General features: G+C 38.5%; 5 protein-coding genes and 1 non-coding gene across 6 annotated transcripts; 2 read left to right on the plus strand and 4 right to left on the minus strand.

Annotated features, from left to right (window-relative positions):
- Positions 1–984: 984 nt before the first annotated feature.
- On the minus strand, positions 985–2146 carry CBG22606 (the record flags this gene model as incomplete). Its single annotated transcript, XM_002638132.1, has 3 exons — positions 985–1395; positions 1447–1635; positions 1868–2146. The coding sequence occupies 3 exons, from the start codon at positions 2144–2146 to the stop codon at positions 985–987; spliced, it is 879 nt and encodes a 292-aa protein (XP_002638178.1).
- Positions 2147–2929: 783 nt separating this feature from the next.
- On the plus strand, positions 2930–4385 carry CBG22607 (the record flags this gene model as incomplete). The annotated part of the gene is made up of 3 exons (XM_045238281.1): positions 2930–2936; positions 3200–3279; positions 4170–4385. 3 exons carry the CDS (start codon positions 2930–2932, stop codon positions 4383–4385), a joined length of 303 nt encoding a protein of 100 aa, XP_045097614.1.
- CBG28704 lies at positions 3755–3826 on the minus strand. Its single transcript has one exon. It is a non-coding gene (tRNA).
- Positions 4386–6313: 1928 nt separating the features above from the next.
- On the plus strand, positions 6314–9560 carry Cbr-str-171 (the record flags this gene model as incomplete). The annotated part of the gene is made up of 5 exons (XM_045238282.1): positions 6314–6599; positions 7765–7978; positions 8229–8493; positions 9242–9419; positions 9469–9560. 5 exons carry the CDS (start codon positions 6314–6316, stop codon positions 9558–9560), a joined length of 1035 nt encoding a protein of 344 aa, XP_045097615.1.
- A 192-nt stretch (positions 9561–9752) lies between these two features.
- Cbr-tag-216 lies at positions 9753–13481 on the minus strand (the record flags this gene model as incomplete). Its single annotated transcript, XM_002638135.1, has 6 exons — positions 9753–9859; positions 10410–10596; positions 11166–11632; positions 11685–12171; positions 12803–13281; positions 13409–13481. The coding sequence occupies 6 exons, from the start codon at positions 13479–13481 to the stop codon at positions 9753–9755; spliced, it is 1800 nt and encodes a 599-aa protein (XP_002638181.1).
- Positions 13482–14407: 926 nt separating this feature from the next.
- CBG22610 lies at positions 14408–15075 on the minus strand (the record flags this gene model as incomplete). The annotated part of the gene is made up of 3 exons (XM_002638136.1): positions 14408–14627; positions 14697–14906; positions 14963–15075. The coding sequence occupies 3 exons, from the start codon at positions 15073–15075 to the stop codon at positions 14408–14410; spliced, it is 543 nt and encodes a 180-aa protein (XP_002638182.1).
- Positions 15076–15576: the final 501 nt, after the last annotated feature.

Genomic DNA, 15576 nt, shown 5'->3' on the forward strand with positions numbered 1-15576 from the left:
TTTTTTTCTCGAAATAATCATGCTGCGTTCAAAGTAAGAGGAAATCTCTACTTTGTATAGTTGAAACGGGTGCAACAGTAACCCAAGCGCGGCGAGACCCGCAATCGGTGTCGATTTACGGGGTCGATTTAAGGTGAATTTTTTTAAAATTAATTTTTTTGAATGAAAACATACTTTGGTAATTTTTGACTAATTGAAATTCGAGAAAATTCGAGAACTCGATTTTCCGGAAAAAAAAGTCGAGAAAAAATTCGAGAACACGATTTTCCGAATTTGTTTTTCCGAACAAGCCTGATGTCCCCCCACCTTTAGAGCGTTTACGCTCTAATTAAATTTCAACCTTACATCACATTCAACATTACAACAAAACTTTCAGAATTCAGACGGTCAAAAGAGTTATAACTCAATTTTTTGTTTATCAAAGCTTTTTGGGGAGTTAAACTTGTGGGCAAGATATTGGAGGTTTCGCGCCGTTACCGACTGCGCTACGCAGTTGGAAAGTTGGCGACCCCCAGACCTATGGCGCACATAAAACTTTGATCCCAATCATCTCGGTTTCTGTGGGAGATATGAAACATCTGTCAACTGATAAAATATTGATGAGATTATGATAAGGAATTCATCAGTTGACAAATTTTTGGTATCTTTTGAAAGGACCGAGGTAATTGAGCTCAAAATGCACGTAACGGATTGGCTTCTATTCGAGAAAATACGGTAGAGACAAAATTTTTCAAGATTTTCGCGAAGGTCAAATTCGGACTAGCTTTAATCAACTTTTGGGACTCTCTTTTTCAGTTTCCATAATTTTCTATAAAAACCCTATTACCTAGATTTTACACAATCGATTTTAACACTTTTTATTAGAGATATAAAAATTTGCCAACTGATAATTGAGCTCAACATGTAATTAACGGTGGTGTTGTTGAAGACTTTTCTGAACAATGAAATGCAGCTTCTAAATAATTTATCTCATCAAAATTCAAGCTATATCATTTCATGCATATCAAACGCTGTCATTCCGGTAACCAGACTTGTTCCTCCATCGGCCACAATCGATTGCCCCACGATGTATTGCGACTTTTTTCGATCCGACAAAAAAAGAATAATCTCGGCTATATCATTCGGCTTCGCGCAGAATCCTGCTGGGATGCAAGCTTTGTTGGATGCCATAAAATTGGCCATCTGGAAATTTAACGGCTCAAGGGAATCATCAGATGTTGTCACCTTGTCTCTAAACTCATCTGGCAGCCCCATTGCTCCTAGAAATCCAGTTACCACTACTCCAGGACTCACTGAATTGACTCTAACCCCATATTGAATCAGATCCAACGCGATACATCTAGTGTATTGGTTTAATGCGGATTTGGCTGCGCAGTAGTATGGAGTGGCGGAAAACTGGAAGAAATTGACCTATGATGACCTATAAACACTTGAAGAGCTACTCACCGCTTGCTCATTTCCGGCTATACTCGAAACGTTTACAATTTCTCCCTTGGTTTTTATCAAATGCTCTTTTGTTTTCTTTATCATCTCCACCACCGCTTGGAAGTTGATTTGAAACGTTTTCTGGTACAATTCAATCGATTGATCCGTGTTTAAAGTACCATCGGAGATGTTTGCTCCTGCGTTGTTTATCTGAAACAGTTCTTTCACTTTGAGATCTATTATCTCGCCTTCTGTTAGAGGTATCCAAAAGTTGTCAATTGATAAAATTTTGGTGATATTATGATAAACATTTTATCAGTTGACAGTTTTTTGATATCTCTTATAGGGGCGGAGATGATTGAGGTTAAAGATAAGGAGGCTATTCACATGCGCCATTGGCCGGCAGTCTTTGCCACCGCGTGGATGGAACACAAAAACTTACCAAAATATCAATCTTTCCAAACTTGGTCAAAGTGGAATTCACAATGTCATCGAGCCCTTTGGAATCCGTCAAATTTGCCACCACCACATTCAAATCATTCGGCTTGCTAGTTAACTTCAGAATTTGCTTCTTGGCAGCTTCCAATCTCTCCTCATCTCTTCCAGTAATAGTAACCTGAGCCCCTTGTTTGGCAAATAAAACGGCAGTGGCTCTTCCGATTCCATTAGAAGAGCCAGTAATGATAACAGACTTTCCAGAGAAACGTTTGGTAGGTGCCATTGGAATGAAATGGCAATTTGGGGGCGTGGGGGGTTCAACTTAACGTGTGAGTCGGTGAAAAAATGTTAAGCCTTTTATACCTGCCATCGGAGCTCAAAAAAGTGTGCTCGGCTTGTGCTGCATATGAGATTATGAAGGCGTTGTTGTGACTTCTGGATATGTCAGCGTCTCTTTTTGTGTGTCTCTCTAGGTGAGCAGAGATTTAGCACTTCTCCAAGACCAAAGAGAGCACGAAAAGGGCAGATATTTGGATGTCAAATGAAAATAAGAATTACTGCAAATTTGAAATGAAACTCTGATTCAAAAAATCTCTTCATTAAACGACAAAATATTTCAAACGCGGAATCTGGAGGCTACTATTCGAATTTTAAAAAATCTACCTTCTCACTAGCTTCATCTCACCGGCTCGTACCATGAAACCTTTCTCAAATATGTAGAAGCCCCCCCCCCCACTATACGTGCACTTTGAGCTCAATTACCTCGGTTCCTAAGAGGACTATCAAAAAACTGTCAACTGATAAAATGTGAATGATATTATGATGAGCAATTTATCTGTTGAAAGTTTTTCAATACCTTTTGAAGGAACCGAGATGATGGAGCTCAAATTTCCAAAGGTACGCAAGCACCGGATGCGACCGCGTAGCTCAGATTATGGCGGCGGAGCCCCCATAATATTTTGTACGCAAGTTCAATATCCCAAGGAGCGTAAATGAGGGAAAATCTAGTTTGTTCATGTTGGAACGTGTGTGGAAAAAACTAAAATCAGTTTCAAAATTTTCAGCCATGAAGAGTAAGTATTTCCCTTCTGATCAAAAAATAAAGAACCCGATAGATTCAATGATCTCTCTTGAATCACTTTCATTGTTCAAATGATGACAATTTTTCAATAGTTTTGTGCTGCGGGGCAACTGTTACAACATCTGCGTATCCAATAGAAAAAGTAAAAAAGAACGAAATGTTTCGGGTTTTCCCACTTTTCGATCTCTCCTATCACAGTACAGTTTTTTATTATTAGAATCAACAAAACAAAAAAAAATTGTCATCATTTTTCAGGTATAAAAGAGGCTGCGAGAGTTTCAATGATAACCAAAAGACTCTTTGCCTCTAAAATGCCAGGAAGATTCGAAGGAAAAGTTGCTATTATTACTGGATCTTCAAATGGAATCGGAAGAGAGACTGCTCTTTTATTCGCTAAAGAAGGTGCTCAGGTTACTGTAACTGGACGCAATTTGGAACGTTTGGAGAAATCGAGACAAGCACTTTTGGATGCAGGAATTTCGGAATCGAATTTTTTGATTGTTTCCGCTGATATCACTACAAGCTCTGGACAAGATAAGCTGATTGGAGAGACTTTGGAGAAGTTTGGCAAACTGAATATTCTTGTGAACAATGCTGGTGCTTCTATCAAGGACCCGGAAAACAAGACTGGAATTAGCCAAGGGCTAGATGTTTATGAGCAAACCATGAAGGTAAATGTCGAAAGTGTGATTGGATTGACCCAAAAAACGCGTCCACATTTGGCAAAAACCAAAGGAGATATTGTCAATGTGTCGAGTATAGTGGCTGTGAAGGCCGGGGTGAGTGTTAAAAAAAGAGAAAAAAAGAGATAGGTTACACCGAGATTTGAACTCGGGTCGCAGGATTCAAAGTCCTGAGTGCTAACCGCTACACCATGGAACCGACGGCGAGGGGGAAAGAGGCAAGGCGTATGTGAATGTTTGCATTGCGGCGGCCACCGGGTGGCCGGTTCTGTGGCTTGCCGCTGAACATTTTTTAATACAAACTTATGAAATTTTTTCAGTGGTCGCTTCTTGCTTATTATCCAATGGCTAAAGCTGCTCTCGATCAATACACCAGAAGTGCCGCCATTGACCTAATTTCCGAAGGCATCCGTGTAAACACTGTGAATCCTGGAATCGTACAAACTGGGTTTCACGAATCTGAATTTGGATGGTCTGCTGAGGAAGCTAAAAAGGTTTTTTAATACTGAAATCGGAGGGTATGTACAGTAATCTTGTTGCAGTTCTATAATGATATGGGAGCCAACCGATCGTCGATTCCAATTGGTTTTGCCGGACGTCCCGAACACATTGCAAAGACTATTGCATTTTTGGCGGATCGAGATTCTTCGGAATATATTATTGGGCAGAATATTGTAGCTGATGGTGGAACTACATTAGTGTTGGGAATCCATGCGAATGTGTTGAACTCGTTGAGCAATTCTTCGTTTAAAAAATAGATTTTCTTCTTTTCATTTGTGAATTGATTGAACTGAATAAAAAATTGCAAATTGCCAGATTTTTTCGCGATACCAACCCTTTGAGCTCTATTATCTCGGTCCCTGTGAGAGATATCAAAAACTTGTCAACTAATAAATTGTTTATCAGAATATCAGAAGTGTTTTGTCAGTTGACACATTTTTGATATCTTGCATAAAAATTGAGATAATTGAGCTCAAACTAAACAGTCTGGCCGCCCTTCCCTATCAGGTTTTACGGTAATCTTTCTGACCTTTTTTCTAATTTTTTTTTGAAAAATCTCATCAATCTTATAATTTCTGTATCTAAAATCTCATTAATCTTATAACCAACACATCCTTTGAAAGTTCTAGCTTTGTTGTTGAAATTTTCTCCAGTCTGGATTACTTAAAAATGTATTTTTTCATGAAATGCGAATAAATCCGTTTCTTGTAAAATGAATAATTTTGCAGAAAATTCAGTTTATTTATTTTCGAGGTTTTTTTTTACAAAATCTCAAGTTCTTGCAAACTTCTACTTTCATTTTTCTAGAAAAAAACATTGTAACTTCCTTGTAATTTCTAGAAACTTCGCACTTTTACTTTCTCTGAAAATATTAATTGAAAAACAAAGACACTTCTTTAATTAGTGCATACCAAAGAATGACATTATTTCCCACTGTTCGATTATGGGAATTTCCACGGTGTAGCTCTGTTGGTACCCGGCGCAAAACCATCAGCGTACCCACAGGTTCAACTTCTCGTGAAATTTGTACGAACCAAATTTTGAGAACCTTTATATTTTTTGTGTCCTCACTCATTTAGATGCCACCCCCCCCCCCACCCCCCCCTCAATAAATTTATTTTCGTGTTGTTCAGACCTGATAAAACGTTCCTAGTAAAATTATAGTTTCTCTGACGTCTCCCATGAGAAATCTATAATTCTGTTATTGTTCCGGTCCAAAAATTTTGTCTTGGGGGCGACGCGATCCGGGTACAAAAAGACGTTTGTTCCAGACATCCATGTAGCTTGTATTCAGTCTGAAAATGATGTGGTCACTTTTTGTTTTTTGAATCAGAAAATTTTCATTAGGGCCAGTGGAACTCTTTTCAGGATATAACGACTTTTCAACAACAAAAAAACCGGCTCCGAAAAATTTCGCCACCGTGACAATACTGGCGAATGGATATCTTTCAGACTACTAAAATAATTTCTGGGATTTCAAATATGCTTTTTCTGATAGACTACATTCCGAAACTTTAAAAAATCCGAAGCTCGATTTTTAAATGATAGCGAAACCAAAAAACCATCACAGATCATTTTTTGGCTGGTTTTATGGGCTTAATGAACTTGATTATTTTTCAGTGTGATCAAATTTTAGGTCAGAAAGACATAGACTTATGAAAGTTACACTGATGTGAACATGATTTTTTCCGATTTTCAGCCAAGCGTGAGATTTTGGTTTTTGAGGAAAATAATTAGAACCTCAGACATCTCACATTTTCTCGGACATATCAAATTCCTAAAATCTTGAAATTTTGCAATCTTGAAATCACCTTTATTAACTTTTATTTCAAAAATATCCTAGTCGTTTTTGTTGACATTCTCGCAGTCTATTTTGTAGTCTGTAGTCTTGTTTATTGAATACAATTTTTTCACAAAACTTGAATAAATCCTGATTACGCTGAATCACTTTGCGGAAAATTCTAGAACTTGACATTTATTTTCTAGACTCCCCAGAGAATTGAGAAACTTCAATTTTCTTATTCAAAACAATAATTATTCTTTTTTCTGTCTCTCACCTGCTAAGCCCCGCCCACTTTTTTATGTTCACCTGAACCAATTTTCTATTTTTTCCGCTCCAATTTTATTTGATTTCCTTGATTGAGCTCAGCTGATCAAAAAAAAATCCAGGAAAGCCGAGATGGACATGACGCCTGCAACTTTTGATTTTTTGAAAAACGGAATTCAAGTTTCATCCGTGATTTTATCAGCGCTTATCAATACCACTCTAATTGTGTTAATCGTCACAAAATCCGCAAAGAAAATGGGCAATTATCGCCATTTGATGGTTTATTTTTGTTGCTGCTCCATTCTTTTTTCAACGATGGATATTATTGTCCGACCGATTATTCATACTCATCGAAGTGCATTTTTTATGATTATGGATTTGAGAAATCGAGATATTCCTTTGGATATTGCGGGGTTTATGGTTTGTAAGTAATTCTTTTTTGTGGAAAATGGGGGAAAATAGCGAAATTGAAACAAAAGTTTTTGAAATTTTTTTTGAAAATTCGATTACTAGAAATTCTTCGAGGAGTGGAACTTGCGACTAAAAATCAAAAGTTTGTAGAAATTCAAAAAATCAGAAATTTGAAACTTTTTTTGTACAAAATACGGCACTGTATACAGGAAAAAGTTCCGGACAGACGAAAAACGGAGATTGGGCGGTCCCGCTGAAAAATAGGAAATTCGAAAACGTTAGAATTTTTGGAATTTCGGGATTTTTTTTGGAAAATTTTGGAAACTTGGGATTTAGGGATTAGAGCGCACTTTGTGGCATTTGATTTTTCAAATGGGCCCTATTATTCTAGACATGTGATTCATAATGAAAAAATATCTCTGCTCCCAGGGTGCTCTGGGAAACGTCATCGGAAAAAGTTTATGTTTTTAGTTTGGAAGACCAAAGGTTTTTTTGAGACAGCTGAATTGAAAATGGCACCTGTTAAGTTAAAAATACATTGAAGCTTCCGGGTTGATTGTTCGAAGCGTGCGTGCTTTTTGAGTCATAGTGTTGATACATTTGCGGTAATATCGTACCCATTTGTATCATCCACCGCATAGCTCAGCTGGTAGCGGCGCGGTATTTTCAAGCAAATTCAACAAAAAACGTTGATCCCCCGTTCATCCGTTTTTCGTCCGTTCGGCATTTTTTTTTCATTGTCTAATACCGTATTATCGTCTAAAAAAACTATTAAATTTCTGACGTTTTTTTCACTAGTTTTCCCGAATTTCTTCATTTTCCAATAAACTCTCGAAATTTCAACATTTTCGAAAATCTTGAATTTCGAATTTTCGGAACTTTTCTGGAATGATTTTTGCATTGCAGCGCGTTTGTAGAGTTTTGAGTTTTGAGATTTCTAATATCTGTCTGAATTTCTGAATGTCTGAATGTACGAATTTCTGAATTTCTAAATGAATTCCTGAATTTTTGATTTTCTAAATTTTTTAATTCCCAAATTTCTAAATTTCTGAATTTCTGAATTTTAGAGTTTCTTATTTCCTGAATTTCTGCGATGAGTTGCGATGAAATTTCTAAACTTTCAAGGTTTTGATGAAAACTGAAAATTTTTGAATTTTCGATTCCCTAAAACTTTCTAGGCGCCATGGCGGGCTGTTTCGGAGTCATCATCTACGGCATCGCCATTCACTTCATCTACCGATATTTCGCCGTTGAACGACAAGGACGAATCAAGTATTTCGACAAAAAATTTCTACCATTTTGGTTTTTAATTCCGCTATTAGGAGGTGTTAGTTGGACCTTAGTGTCCTGGTTTCTGTTCCCAATGACCACAGTAACGTCAGCGTATATTGGGTAAGTGTGCTCCATTGATAATGAGCGCGTGATTTACAATTCACTATATATCATTCATGGTGACTAGACATATTAGATGCTCAGAAATAAACCATCAGGAACTTGTACCGGAAATTGAGAAAAATAGTCATATTGTCTAGAATATTGGTACAGAGAACATAAATTTACACTATAACGAACAAACGGTTTTTCGATTCCATTAGACCCCAAAAAGGCAAACGTGCTCCATTGAGAATCCGGAATTTTTCAGCCCTGACCTCGCAGAGGCTTTCGATTTGGATATCAATCGGTCCGCCTACGCAGCCGCTTTATTTTTCGCGCCCGATCCGAACGGTCAAGAAGTTTTCAGCCAAAAATGTGGACTTGGATTGGTTTTCTATCTTCTTATCATGACGATTCCATTCTCTATTTTAATTTTTGTGGGGATTAAAAGTATTGGGAAAATCAAAGAATTCCCGTCTTCGAATTATGGAAAAGGACTACAAATGCAGTTGTACAAGGCGCTGATTGCACAGGTAATTTTGGGGAGGTTTGCATTGGAGCGCGTTTGTAGGGAATTTTTTTGAATTTTTTGAAAAATTTTAAAGATTTCTAAATACCGAATTTCGCTTCAAAATTTCCCGCTCTTTGAAGTCGAAAGTTTCAACAAAAAAATTTTTTTGAATTTCTAAATTTCTGAATTTCCGAAAAAAATTTCCGAAAAAAAAAAAAATTTCTGAATTTCCGAAAAAATTTTAGAAAAGTTCGAAATTTTTTGAAAAATCGAAAGTTTTGAATTTTTCAGAATTTCAGAAGTTCTGAATTTCTGAATTTTTGAGCTTCTGAATTTCCGACGTTCTGAATCTTACTATTAGAATTCTGGAAAAATTAGAAAATCTTGAAAATTCATGTTTCTAATTTCTGAATTCGAAAAACTCTCGAAATTCTTGACAAATTGGAAATTTTTCGAAATAAAACTCAAAATTATTGTAAATTCGAAATTTCGAAACAATTCCAAATTCTAGAAAATTCAAATTTTGGAATTTCGGAATTTTTGAAAATTCGAAAATTTTAAGAATTTCGATATTACTGGAAAAGTTGAAAATCTAAATTTTGTTTTTTAAAAAAAACTGATTTCGGGATTGGGAAAATGAAGAATTTAAAAATTTATAAAAAATTCAAATCAACTTTTCCAAATTCCACCAACGCAAGCGCGCTCTATTGACATCTATTGAGCACCATTCCGCTCCCATTGCTCATTTAAAAACTCAAATATTTTTCCAGACAGTAATCCCCGTCTTCCTCCTCTTCGCCCCATTCGGTGTCCTATTCATTTGCCCGATTTTCGAAATCCATTGCAAATCGTTAGCCACAATTCTGACATTTGTCTATGCTATCTATCCAGTTGTCGACCCTCTTCCCATCCTATTTTTTGTACAAAACTACCGTAATGCGTTGACAGGCAATTAAATTTTTAGTTTTGAAAAAAAAATGAATTCTCAATTTTTCAGAATTTTTCTACTGCTGTCGATGCCAAAAGAAGATGTCGTCTCGAGTGCATATCGCTCCAGAGGAGATCTCAAGGGACGCGGACTCTAATTAGGGCAATTATCTAATTTTTTAATTTTTCAAATAAATAATTTTCTTTTAAGAAAAATCACATTCATTCCATATAAAACAAGTGAAAAAAGCAGAAGAAATCGAGCAAGCGAGAGAAAAAAAGAAATAAATTAAAAGCTGAATAAAATTATGAGTACAATTACACAAGAAAATATGGTACGTTCGTTTGAAGTTCTCAAACTGGAACATCCCAGATTTTGATGTTCGAGTCCTGGCCAGCCGAGACGACGGTCTTCTCGTCGAGCCAGAGCACAGCGTTGACAGACGACATCGGGTGGGCGCCTGAAAAATATGATGTTTTACATGGTGGCCTAACTTTTGCGATTTCTAGGCCACCAGGGTAAATGCCCTAGAAATCGCACAAAATTCATTTGGTGTTTTCTAGGCCACCATGCTAAAATAACCTAGAAAACACATTCGACCATATTCCAAAAAAAAAGTGGTGGCCTAGAAAATTCAATTTGCAAAAGTTAGGCCACCACGTTTGAATGGCTTAGAAACGACCTTGTGTATTTTTAGGCAATTTTGTGTATTTTTAGGCAACGTCGTGACCTAACTTTCTCAACATGATTTTTCTAGGCCACCAGGGATTTTTCTAGGCCACCAATGACATAGAAAACGCACTTGGCGATTTTTAGAAAATTTCTGAGCCCGGAAAAGTTTGTGACCTAGAAAACTCAACTTGCAAAAGTTAGGCCACCATGTCAAAAAGACCTTAAAAACGCTCCAGATGAATATCAGACCATTTCTAGGACATTTTAACGTGGTGGCCTACCTTTTGCCATTTGAGCTTTCTAGGCCAGGGCCACCAATCGAGATGTCCTAAACGTACCTTTAATGATAACCGGATGCTCTCCAGTCTTGGTCAAATCCCACACAATGACACTGTTATCCAGGGATCCAGTGGCGAGACGAGTGTTGTCCGGGGACCAGGCGACACTGGAGACTTTTGCAGTGTGGAAGGTCCACGAGTTGGTATGAGTCAACGTGAAATCGGAAGCCACAGTGTAGGGGATGACCTCGAAATTTAGGAAATTAAGAAAAGGTGACCTCATTGGGCTTTTCTAGGCCATTATAACATGGTGACCTAACCTTTTCAAGTTGAGCTTTCTAGGCCACCATGTTAAAATTGCAGAGAAAACAGACTAGATGAATATAGGACTATTTCTAGGCCCAGCGTGGCCTAGAAACCTCAACTTGCAAAAAGTTAGGCTATCATGCTAAATTGCTCGGAAATGTCCTGATATTCTTGTTTTATAGGCTATTCAACGTGGTGGCCAAACTTTTGCAAGTTGAGTTTTCTAGGTCACCAAGTTAAAATTGCTCAAACCTAGAAATCGCTTGATATTTTCCTGGCGTTTTCTAGGCCATTAGTGATGTAGACCAGATTTATAAGTGATGGCCTAACTTTTGCAAATTGGGTTTTTTACGCCATCACATTAAAATAGCCTAGAAAACACATCAGATGAATATCAGGGGACTTCTAAGCAATTTTGAACGTTGTGGCCTAGAAAACCCAGCTTGCGAAAGTTAGGCCACCATGTTGAAATGGCCTAAAAACATAAAAATTTTGAGAGAAAACTCTTACCTTCCGCGCCAAATCCGTCGCCACCAAGTACTCCCCGTTATCCGAGAACGCGACCGATGTAATCTCGGCTCCATGCTCCAGAACCTTCACTAGCTCCAACCCTCCATCGCTTTTCAATTTGTACACGTGCACCTTTGCGTCCTTTCCTCCAACAGCTACCGTATCCTTGAAAACAGCCACACATGAGGCGTGGAAGTCAATCGGATTCTCGACGATCTTTCCGCCGGTGTAAACTGCCACGTGTTTGTAGCAAGCGATGAGAGCGACGTCGTCAGCGATCGCCAGAGAAACGGGTTGCGATGGGAGCGAGAAGATTCTTGGGGAGCCTCCAGAAGCATCGGTAATTTTGAGATTGTCATCCCAGCCAATGGTGTAGACGTCGCCGTTTGGAGCTTGCTTGACACCGGTGATCATCGTGGTGTGGGGAGACGTGCGGGTGGATTCGCCAGTTGAGATGTCCCATGATGCTGAAATATTCATTTTGTGAATTCTGGGAAAATTCTGAAGAATAAAACTCACTCAAGTGTCCCTCAGCATCAGAACTGAAGATTCGTTTTCCATCGGCACTCATCGTCACCGCCGTGATTCCCTTGTTGTGTCCCTGTCTGACGTCATCAATTTTCCCCTCATCGGCATTCAAAAAATTCAAGAATCCACTAGCGGACACTGAAATCAACGCCATCTTCGTCCAAATTATTCCAAGCTGTTGATCCTCAATCTTCGCTCCAATAACAATGGTCTTCTCCAGGGACCGAGAAGCAACATCCCAGATTTTGACACTCTTATCAGCCGACGCCGTGGCGATTCTGGAGCCATCAGGGGACCAGGAGAGACCGAAGATTGTTCCGGAGTGAGCCACGCCCTTGGAATCTTCCAGAACACCGGCTTTATCACCGCTCGTGCCGTTATAAAGAATCACTTTGCCATCGCTGCCAGTGGAGGCGAACAGGGAGCCATCGGAGTTGTAGCGGACCGATTGGACAAACTTCGAGTGCTCGTGGAAGGTCTGGAATCGATTTTTTGTTGTTGATAATTTAGGGATTTTGAAAGGTGGAAAAATTTTATCCTGGTGTGTTTTCTAGGCCACCACGTTGAAATGGATTAGAAATGATTCAGCATGACTCTGGTGTGTTCTCTAGTTCATTTTTCCATGCCTAACTTGTGCAAGTTGGGGTTTCTAGGCCACAGCGTTAAATTCGCCTAGAAATGACCTGATATTAATCTGGCGTTTTCTAGGTCATTTTGACGTGGTGTCCTAGAAAACTCGACTTGCAAAAGTTAGGCCACCACGTCAAACCATGTCTGTAGCAATCGAAGTTTGAGGGTTTTTTGGAAGTTGGAGCCATTTTTTGCAATTTGGAAATTTAGTTTTTTTTTTTTGAAAAAAATTAATTTTTATGAATGAAAATGATCTTTGAAAAGCGCCGTTGTGAGCAGAAAATGAACTAATAGTAAACGTTTCAAAAATTACGGAAAAATAAAAAATTTTTCCAAAAAAATAGAAAGTTTAGCTTCAAAATGAGCCTTCTTGTGAGCTGAAAATGGGTGATTTTGAGCCAATTTTTCTTCAATTTTTGAAAAAATCTATTCTTCGACACATTTTGATGTTTTTTTCATGATTTTTAGGCATCTCTTACACTCTTAAACTTGAACGGAGGTCCTTCAAAGATGGCAACCGAGTTGTCATCAGATCCAGAAACAATTCTGAATGGCCGAGTTGGCTTGAAATCGACACTATTCATCGTACGACTCTGCCCCGTCAACGATCCATTCGAAGTGGTCGTATCCAACAAGAAGACGTGTCCGAAGCGCTCCTTTCCCTCTCCGACGGCGGCGATTCGCTTGGATTCTGAATCCCACGCGATATCCCTCACTGGACCCGAGAACACTGGAATCGTGTGCTTCAGAATATGGGTCGACTGGGTTGTATCCCAGATGCGCACGTTTCCTTGAATGTCACCGGAAGCGCAGTAGAATCCGGTTGGCGACGTCTTCGCGCACGTCGTCTGATGCGCGTGCTCGGTGTAGACGTCAGCGGTGTTGCGGGCGTCCAGAGGGACCGTGTAGACCGAGTTTCCATTGCAGTATTGGATTTTGTCGCCGGTTGGAGTGGTTCCTAAAAGACCCAAGAATTAAGGAAAAATTTCGCAATTTTCAAAATTCCAGAAGCCTTTTTACCTGGAAAATCTTTCAATTTAGGTAAAAACTAGTGGTTAAAATCGATTTTCTTAACCAATACTTACCCAAAACAACCGCAGAACCCCGTTGAGTCCGTGGAAGCGACGGAAAAACGGCTTGGAGTGAGAATTCGGCCATTCTGAAACAATATCGATTTTTTTCGCTGTCAACTATCGTTTCTAAGAACCAAATTAATATTTTCAACATTTTTTCGCCAGAAAACACAAAAAATCTAGCAAAAAACCGTAAAAAATCGTTGAAAATCGCTTGAAATCCACTAAAATGGGTCATTGAAAATTAAGTTGCCGCTCTTTTTCTCTGCGCACTCTCACTCTCTCGCGCGTGGCCATGGGGCGCGCTTATATTTGAACTTACTGAAAAAATAAAGGCTGAAAATTGGCCGAAATTTTGGTTTTTTACGTTAAAACAAGTCAATTTTTAACGAAAAATTGCTGAGATGGATGCAATGCAAACAAAAATGATAGTCTCTCGCGACTGACCGCACGCGCGCCTAATGACTCATCGGGTTTTTTGCTGATTCAAAGCGTATCTTAACAGTTTCGTAATTCAAAACATTCGGGAAAATGCATAAAAATAATGTTCATTGATCATTCGAAATCGAAATGCATAGAAACAATAACAATTCCAGAAAAAAAAATAGGAAAATCCGTATTTCTTTTAGTAGAAGATCACCCAACTTTGGCCTCAATTACCTCGGTTTCTATAAGAGATATCAAAATGTTTTCAACTGATAAAATATAGGGAATAATATGAGGAACATTTTATCAGTTGACAAAATTTTGGTATCTTTCACAGGAATCGAGATTTATGGGCTCATAGTGCAAGTACCGAAAAATTCTGTAGGCTGATACCCCCGGCTCCTATGAAAAGATATAATAATTTTGTGAACTAATAAAATGTTGATGATAATGTGGTAAATATTTTATCAATTGACAACTTTTCTGTATCTTTAACAGTGACCGAGATATAAGGGCTCGAAGTGGACGGTTTGGGTGGTCTAAGGAAATACAGTACGAAAACATGGAAAATCGAAAAATAAAATTTTATTGCCATCCATCAATTAATGTGAATTTAGTATCAGTGTTTTCCAGTGTGTCCCAATCATAACACGTGGCAGTTATCCACCAACCAGGTCCCCATACGGTGTTACTGTTTACAGATCGAACGATTGCATTTCGCCACGTCCCAACCATTCCAATGAATCCTGAATTCTGAATTCGATACTCCATGAGCCATTTTGGGATGCCATCATATGTGTATAGCCTGAAAACAAGGTGAACAATCTGGCTAAGAAACTTCACAATGCGAAAACTAGTCCCCCAAAAAACTCACTCCGGAATCGCTCCAATTCTACAAGATTCCACTTGCAGTTTGATAATTTCTAGATGATCCTTTCCTCCAGAATTCCACTCGGTACTACGGTAGACGACTACATTGCACCCTCCACGTCGAAACGAGTAGAATGTCTGGTCTACGGATGCATAGAACGAGTGGTTGTCGTATCCACCGCACTCGTCATAAACCATAATGTACAGGGAATCGCTGGAAACTTTTTTTGAAAAAAAAATGGCCTAGAAAACCCACTACTTACCTCCCACATTTTCTTCAACTCCTCTGCGATCAAATCTGCTTTTTTGTCATTCCACAAGTCTTGACGATCATCTTGAATTCGATGAACCATCGACTCAACGTCATCTGGCCAGTAGCCCATTTTGATTTCTTTGTTTTTTTATTATTTTCATTCTTATATAACAACCAGTTGGTTTGAGCCCCCTGCCGGGGCTCAAACCAATTTCCGATTTTTTTCATTTTCGAAAGTTATATTTTCCTGATATCGGAATTTTCGAATACCGTACTTTCTCGAATAGATGCCCACATGTAGAATCTCTTGTTTTTTCTAGAATGTTCCTGGATTTTCTGATTACAGATTGTTAGGGTTTCTGAAATTCAGATATTAAAAAAACCCACACACAGCCTTAATTCTAAGCCTTTGGTTTCAAATCACCTTGAAAAAATAGGGAAGTGATTACAATACCTGTATACTTATAGAGAACGCTTCACCTTTTTTTCAGGCAAAACGTTTGGAGGGTACAACAATTCGGGGGTACAAAGGGGTACAAAATGATTTAGGGGTACAAAACTCACAGTTTGGGAGTACAAAACTGAGCCTTTTTCAGTATTTTGTACCCCCTAATTGCGGATTTTTTACCCC

The sequence above is a fragment of the Caenorhabditis briggsae genome, assembly GCF_000004555.2.
Source record: "Caenorhabditis briggsae complete genome, chrV, whole genome shotgun sequence".
NCBI lineage: Eukaryota > Metazoa > Nematoda > Chromadorea > Rhabditida > Rhabditidae > Caenorhabditis > Caenorhabditis briggsae.